We start from the raw sequence: 8,346 nt of genomic DNA on the forward strand, positions 1-8,346 counted from the left end.
ACAAAAGCTGAAGTAGATGTTTTAATCTGACAAAAACATGCAATGAAACCAGCATGTAGTGAAGATGACTGTCATTAAACAATCAAAACAACTTTATGTCAGTCTGATTTCTAAACATTTTGCAAATGTCATATACGGTATGGACAACAAACACTTAAAAAATCTACAAAGTCATATTTTTTGTTCTTTCAAAAATAATTTAAATATGAGGGATGTTGAGCATATAGACATTTTTATGCTTTACTTCACAAATTTAATACCAGCCAGCCTATATATTACTACAGCCTCTCCGTTTGTTTAGTGTTCAAACCTAAAAATACCCCGAAGCGTATGCTACACATGGCATGTCCGGGTACCTACAGTCTGTTTTGCTGTTACATAAAACAAATCCATAAATCGCAAAGACAAAATGTTCCAGCGCTAAATACGAGCGCACATATAGCGGACGAGCCCATTCCTCCTAAACGTGGGGGTCTGTGCATTTCACGTGCACATTGGCATGTCTGTCTCACAGTGCCCCACCCCCTTCCATACCGACCACGTCCCGGCTTCCTATAGACTTTATAAAATGCCCACAGTGCGCAATTTATAAAAACACACGCAAGGCTGACTCTCCCCGTACTGCGCAAACCCCCCGCACAGCTGCAGGTGAGCACGCCGATCTTCAGTCCATACTTTTAAAAGAGGAAAAAGGTAAAGACATGAGCGCTGATGATGAACAAGCGTCCACGACGATCACTTTGTGACATAACAACTGGAATCGCCGCGCTGTGTCGGTAAAGCTGTTTGTCACTTTTAATTCGCGCAAACTTAATTCAGATACGTTTTTGACTTTTCACCACGTGTTCACAAACACGGAGCGAAGAAACATCTCCAAAGCAAACAGCTGATTATTACCTGAGATAGTGGGCTAATTAACATTGTCTGAAGTTAGAAAGTTGACTGAGTTCGTTGTGGCACCTTATTGCAGATGATTTTTTTTTTCCAAAAAAGAAAAACAAAAAAAGTTGTCAGCGTCTTATGAAAACAAAAACTTGCTCATGAAGCAGCGCCTGATGAGCAGTGTGACATTTAAAACGCCTAGAAGGACAGTTTTGTATCTAACAAACTCATGAGCATGAATAAGGGTGAAGACTTTGGATAAAAATGTTACAAAAGAAATTGTAATCTAAACTGGGGGGGGGGGGGGGGTGTAATTCACTGTACAGTGTGGGTTTTTTTTATGCTGTTCTTTTTATGCTGTCAGTTTGTGTGCAGGGCCAGCAGAGACTAACAGAGGGCGCCAGTGTCCGGCAGCCTCGCCTCTGTTAGTGCGCCCCAGGGTGGCTGTGGCTACATTGTAGCTTGCCATCACCAGTGTGTGAATGTGTGCGTGAATGGGTGGATGACAGGTTGTGTAAAGCGCTTTGGGGTCCTTAGGGACTAGAAAAGCGCTATACAAATACAGGCCATTTACCATTTACCATCTTTGTTGAGTCCTGGTCTTGCTGGAGTCCTGGCATGTGTATATTGTGTACATTTTGTACCTGGACAGTATAGAAGCTCGAAAATCCACTCACCCTTCCCTTTTACACTATTTTCCTGGTGTTTCTTTGAAAGGGACATTCACTTTTAGATTTAAACAAAGGATTTTTTTATTTTTTGTGAATAACACACAAAACCAAAAATCCTTTTTTTTTTTTGTAATTAAACATTTGTGAAAGCTTTAAGTTTCTTTTAGATGTTTCCAGTTGTTCCATCACACAGGATCTTGTTCAGCAAATCCACACAGGCATGTCAACAATATACTCATGCCATAGTGATGAATGTAGTGGATGACCAGACAATAGAGTGGTTCAACTGCTTGATCACAGTCGCGTTGAGCATTCAGTCCTGAGCTGCTGTTGCATGTCAGGAGATTTTGACTTGGTCGACAGTTGTGCCACACATCTACCTCCGTCCCTTTCATATGTTTCGCTCACTCACAGTAGATCCCCTGCTGCTGGGGGGGGGGGGGGGGATTGAGCTCCAGTGGGCAGTAAATTGTGACATGAGGCAGGACCAAGACGGGAAGAAAGGAGAGTCTACGGGATTTCATTGGCTGTTTAGAATAAAGTACACAGTGTACCCAGCAAATGTTTGCTGGTCCTGGTGAATGTGTGACACTAATCCAGACTGACACCGTTCAGGTTTTAGTACCGATATTTGTGGGAAGCATGAAACGATGGAGTCAACCTCTTCACGTTTTTTTCCCCCCCAGCTTTTACTGTTCGAAAGGGGAGATTTCTTTTGTGCATTGTATTGCATTTTTTGGGTCTACTAATTAGACTGAGGCCAATAGGGAACACATCAAGATAGGATGTCCATGAATGCACTAAATACTCGCGTGTCAACATGCCTCAAAGTCACTATCTGATTCTGTTTGGTATTTTTGAAACGTGGTCAGAAGTGACATGAAACCGGGAAACACCCTATTATTAACCATTAAGACTTCAAACAAACATGAATACTTCACAGATGAAGTGCATGTAGCAAACCACTCCTAAACTCTGACTCAGCTGCTTATCTACGCTGGGAAGCTCCTTGTGTCTTAAGATTCTTTCCCATGTACAAGCAATACATGTATATGAGTGTGTGTGTGTCTGTGAATGACAAGATGCAAACATTTGAGTTCCTGGGAATTAATGGAAATTCAGCAGAATATCCTCATCGGATCAGTTTGGAAATCTCAATTGAAATTGCAGCAGTGATTGAAATTAGTCATTAAGAAAGGTGTTAAAGTAAAGGTTAATTAATACTGGAAATTTAAACCCTTAAAATTAATGTCGTGTACTCTCATGTCAGAGGCTACATGATTGTAAACAACTGTGTTCTTGGTGAAATGAGAAAATTATGTAACGCAAACAGTCACAGCAGGAAATTAAAACACACTTAAATTAACAAACGTTAATAAGAGGAAATTATGTCCCAAGTTTCCAACCTGCACTGCTAGGAGCTTCTTGATGGGCCTTCCGGAGGTCTATGACATTTAATATTTGCCCTAATTGGAGATTAAATATCCACAGCAAGCTGGTTATTTAACAAACTAAACTTTAACATGTGACCTCTGAGATGGAACTGTTTTGCTGTCTTTCAATTTGCTACTATTCTCTTTACGTTTTGTTGACTAAGTGAGCTAATCCTGTCTGGCAGTTCTTGTTTTGGAAAGGCTGTGGAAGGGGTGTGTGAGGGTTTTTTGGGGGAAAGCAACCCACTGAGAGTAATGCGGTGTGACAGCGGTGAGTCTGTGTTGGAAAGGGGGCGTGTGCTCGTAGGCGAGCCTGAAGATCTGGTTGGGCAGGGGCTGTATAAAAAGGCGGAGCGCGGTGCAGAAGCTCTCTATAGTTCAAGTTCATCACGGTTTGGCATCTGTTATGGGTTTTTAAGCTGAGAAGTAGAAGGTCCCGCTGGCCAGTTGGAGTGAGATTCTCGACGTTGTTTTTTGGAAAGGTGAGAACCCCCCTCCAAAGGGGTTTTTATAAGACACAAGGACCAACTCTTAAAGCTTGGATTATATTTTCCTTTTTTCCTTTCCCAAGGGGTGTAACTCCAACCAGGTTGGCGCATTAATCCTTCACATACTGAATGTCTTACCTTCTCCACAATCCCTTTCCTTAAAATTCCCACAGCCTGCAGCGCAGATGCATCTCAGAGAAAAGTCACTTTGCTGTTTCTTTATGAAGCAAACACTTGTTGGTTTGCTTGTTGTAAGTCGAACCTTTTTGTGCATCATTATGCTGAGGTGGGATTTTTTTATTTTTTTTTTAGATGACCTAATGTCTAACCGTCTCATATCCTTACACCTTACTCCACTTTGTAGAGTCTTTTCCCTTTCTGGTGTATTTTATTTTTATTTCTCAAGCTACGTTTTTTTTTAATTTTTTTAATTTTTTATTTATTTTTTTAAATGTTTTTGTTCGACTATTAGTATCCAGTTTGTTTTAAACCAGCCCTCGCATCTGTCACATATGGGATTGTCCATATGTGAATGAACGAGACTGTCTTTCTCTTTGTTGCGTCTGTTTCTGATGCAGCTTGAATAGAGGCTCTGTTGCTCTGGTCCAAACATCATAATTTAATAAAGAGGTGGTGCTGAGGGGCATTCCTGGTAGAAAGCAAAATATGAAAAAAATCTGTGCAAAAAAAAGAAGGGCAAATCAAAAAGGATTCCAGATGTGAAACGATGGATTTAAGCACAAAGAAAGTGCTTCTCTGTACACATGAACGTTTTTTGTACCGTGGCTTCAGGCAGGGGATGTACCTTCCTCACGCATGGATCAGATGCTTTAGCTTTTTTCGCAAGACAATCTTCTACTCTCCATCTTTTGGCAGCTACATCTCATTTTGAAATTCAGATCTTTGGTTATCTCGTGCTTTTCTAAAAGTCGATTAATCCCAGACTCTCAAAACACAAATGGAAATCCTGTTCTTGTTGTTTTTTATGTATTAATATTTCAAATTTACTTCTCCGTAGGTCTTGAACCAGCCCAGCTCTTGCATCAGCTTTAAACCACCTCACACCCAGTTAGCAGACATGATCATCAGACTGGGCAGGCTGACACCTGGATACTTCCGTCTCCTCCAGGTATGAACTTTATGTTCTGTCACTTTATTAATGAACATATTATTGATAGATGCTTTCACACTGATCTCCATCCACTGAGCCATCTGCAGGAGTAATGTGGCTTTTTAAATCCTTTCAAAAACCCTCTTGTGCAAGCTTAATGGGACTTCACCTTTATCCTCCCTTTGGTCACCCAGTATTCATATCGTCTTTATTTCATGCTTACATAAGCATTTACATTCGCTTTAGACGAGGGGCTCAGTGACCCACAATCTGCTTTCAACACAAACGTAATTAGGGGTGACACTAATCATTGTGATACCATATACTCTCGGCTCCTTTTGTTCCACCCGCGGTCGGCATAATCCACGCGTCACTTGTGTCAGTTCGTACGTCTCGTTAGCTGTGGACATTTTGTGTTTGCTTATGTGCGCCAATTTGGAAACAAAGCCTTGTTTCTATATCAGAAATGATAATGACTATGAACTGCTAAAAAGTTACAGCTAGCTCTGAAAACAAATGCTATTTGTGGGCTTTGTCCTCTTACTGGAGGCCACATCTTGCCACGTATATTCTTTTTAACGAGTGAGGGAATTTTAAATTTCCAAAGCCGTATAGGAATTCAAATGATCTTGGAGGTGGCTGTACATTCAGAAGCTGTTTACAGTACACACCATCCAATGTAGGCATCACTTCCTAGTATTTTCATTCCTGGTATAGTTCCTTTTTACTTCTTGTTCCTCTTTGACTAAAATCTCTTAGTCTTGTAAATTTTTAATCGCCGTTTCTGAACATTGGGTCACATGGCACAGAGCTGTGGAACTGAAGTTGCAGATGTTGGGCTTTTTTTTTTTAAAGTATGAAGTTTTTTTGTCCACTGCTCTCTGACCCTTTTCCCCTTCTCTGCAGAGGCAAGTAGCAGGTCAGGTGCAGGCGCAGCCACAAGACCGTACTGTCAACCAGATAGCCATGATGCTGGCCATCATGGGCCTGAGTTTGTCTTACTACAGTGCCAAACAGATGACGGAGAAGGTGAATGCCCAGCCTGCACCCTGAAGAGGCCTTTTTAAGGGAACGCTAACTGCAAGTGAAGTTTACCTGGTAATGAAGGGAAGACAGGCTCAGAATGTGGAAAAAGGGTTTAAAAATGTAGCTTTAAAATTTTATTTTTTTCCTTTGACCCAAAGAACCTTGCATAGCCCTGTGAACAGGGCTATGTCTATACACAGATGTCTATACACCAATTGGCCACAACATTTTAAAGTTTTGTAGGTAGGTTCTCCTCATGTTGCTGAAACCACAGTGGCTGGATGTGGATTCTGTGACTGATGCTCGTTCCACCTTGTGTTCGTTAAGTTGTCCCCAAGAGTTTTTGCGGCACGTCGGAGCACATCGCTCTGCTGGGGGGAGTCTGCTGCTGTGGGGGGGTGCCATTAATATGAGGTAGCGCGTTTGGCCTTCAACAATGTTATTAAAACTAGGAGCCAAGTCAGAACGTAACACTGTAAACATATGATCGAAATGATGTTAATCCTTTCACCTGCCAGTGGTTTGAATGTTGTGGCTGATCTGTGTTTATAAAATTGTATCTGCCAGGTGTCTGAGATTAAGTGAATATTTGCACAGAACTAAAGAAACATGTACATGTTACAGTGGATATGCAAAGGGACTAAACTCTACTTTTTTTTTTCTGGTTGTGATTTCACTGTTTTAACAATACTTTGTGAAGTCCTGTGTGCAACTACCTTGATTAGCACCCTGGCTAAGAACCCTCCTTCTGGGATGTACTAATTTTAGTGCAGACTTTACTGAAATGCATGGTTGTGCAGAACTTTAATCCAAACAAATCTCACGAGTCCCTTTTGTTTTTATGAATGTATCACTTTATTTTCGTATTGACTTAATAAAGCTGTGAATATTTTAACATGTAGAAAAATCAATTGTTCTTGGCACAGTTTCTTCTGAAATTAAAATGGTGGCGGCAGCGTACAAACCGCTGTGAGGTTGGCACAGGGAGCTGCACAGCTACAGCATTTCCTGCAACACAGACTCGTGTCATCTGCACGCAACAGGATGTGGTCACTCATATGTAATGTCTCCCTTTTCAAATGAGGCAGCTATATTTTTTTTTTCTTTGTCTGCCAGTGCAATCTAATACTTGTGGTTTTGTAGATTAGCACGCTAGTCAGTTGGAAATCTATGCAATACATGCATCTGCATGTTGAAAAATGCAGAACGTATGCTGGAAACAACCAAGTCTTTGAGCTCCAGTTTTCTGTTGTCCTTTATACTGAATCTTGGATGATGGTCAAAACAAAACCTTATAAACCAAAATCTTCATTATAACATGGTGGAAATGTTCAAGTTCCTCAGCAGAGGTGTGCTGGCCATCGGTCAAGTGCAGCAAAACGTGACAGGTTAGTCAGACAAAACCGACCCCTCAGTGTCTTGGTGCTCGATTCGTGCCATGCTACATACAACAACAAATGTGAGTGCGCTACATTTGCAATTGCTTTTCTGCACGTTCTCCCTTTCTCTTGCAGGGTGTGGAGGGTATAAAGTGCGCATGCCTGCTCACAGGCTGATGTGATGCCCTGTGACAGGCTGAGAACTCGTTGGGCGCCACGTGCACCCTCTGCTCCCGCCATTAGCTCCTCCCCACGTTACTGGGGAAAATTTTCACTGATGCTAGCATCAGGACACGGCCCTTAATGAAGAGCGCCTATTGGTTGACCGTTGATGCGTCATCAAAATCTGTTCTGAACCACAGAGACAAAAGAATGGGGATAGGGTCATCGGTAGCGAATGTGGATTGGAGGATGATTATTTGGGATGGAGGTTGGGGGTGGGGGCGCGTTCTCAACTAACAAATCTTAATTAAAGGCACTTTGGATTACGCTCAGATAAATGACCCCAATATTCAAAACCAAGTGAAGTTATTTAGAAGAAATAGCTTTGCAGACATTTGTTTTAGGGCAGAAATATATTCAGGAGTTGGTGACATTCAAAGCAGTAGTGCAGGAAATTTAAATGAACTGTGAGTCTCATCCTCAGATAAAAATAAACTTTTATTATGAGTTCAAAATCTCTCAGAAAGATGAACTCCACTTATAGGTGCATGATATTTCAGTCCTGAGCTCATCAAGTATATATTCATTCTCTCATATTGCTAGTGTTTTTTTATGGGTTTCACTCTTGAGATCACAGGCAGTGTGTTTAATTTCACTACATTTTTAACACAATATGCAAAGAAGCTAAAGTGTGTTGTTCCTTTAAAAAAAACAACTAAACCTCTTGTTCGAGGCTTCCTTTAAGACTAGATCTTGTTATGAGTATAAAGCTAAAGTGTAATTTTGTTGTATCTTAGGCTAAGGGCCTTTGAAGACCCCCTGTTCGGTTATTTTTTAAATAAACAGATAACAAACATGAGTTTATGGTAACTAAGCTACTAATGCTAGAAGGAAATAGTCTACTAAATATTTCATGAGAAAGACCTACTGACACGAGTAGGTGTGTCTTGTGAATTTCTAGTTAGACACTCTCAGGTTAGGAAACTGCAAAAAAGAATCTGAAGCCACAATTCCAGCTAACAGTTTCAACCCCAAAAAGCAGTATTGTAACTATATTTCCAGGCCTCATTATCTTATTTAGCTTATACACTGTATATAAAAATAAATATAGCCAATGTAACTTTACACTGATGTCTCAACAAATATATTTGGACTTTTTTTGGTGTCATTTTAGGAGAGCAAATGGTGAAATGC

At 40.8% G+C, this 8,346-nt stretch overlaps 1 protein-coding gene across 1 annotated transcript; it reads left to right on the forward strand.

The window, feature by feature from the left end:
* The first annotated feature begins 3,241 nt into the window (after window positions 1–3,241).
* LOC146622710 (uncharacterized) lies at window positions 3,242–6,694 on the forward strand. The gene is made up of 4 exons (XM_085364905.1): window positions 3,242–3,310; window positions 3,364–3,468; window positions 4,493–4,603; window positions 5,492–6,694. The coding sequence occupies exons 1-4, from the start codon at window positions 3,242–3,244 to the stop codon at window positions 5,636–5,638; spliced, it is 432 nt and encodes a 143-aa protein (XP_085221031.1). The 3' UTR covers window positions 5,639–6,694.
* Window positions 6,695–8,346: the final 1,652 nt, after the last annotated feature.

The sequence above is a fragment of the Diplotaxodon limnothrissa genome, linkage group LG11 (assembly GCF_057381915.1).
Source record: "Diplotaxodon limnothrissa isolate DT_005_m linkage group LG11, D_limnothrissa_male_GT1.1, whole genome shotgun sequence".
NCBI classification, from domain to species: domain Eukaryota; kingdom Metazoa; phylum Chordata; class Actinopteri; order Cichliformes; family Cichlidae; genus Diplotaxodon; species Diplotaxodon limnothrissa.

Coding starts and splice junctions, on each gene's coding strand:
- LOC146622710 (XM_085364905.1), top strand. CDS start 3,242: ATGCGGTGTGACAGCGGTGAGTCTGTGTTGGAAAGGGGGCGTGTGCTC. Junction 3,469..4,492: donor CGACGTTGTTTTTTGGAAAG/GTGAGAACCCCC, acceptor ACTTCTCCGTAG/GTCTTGAACCAGCCCAGCTC. Junction 4,604..5,491: donor GATACTTCCGTCTCCTCCAG/GTATGAACTTTA, acceptor CCTTCTCTGCAG/AGGCAAGTAGCAGGTCAGGT.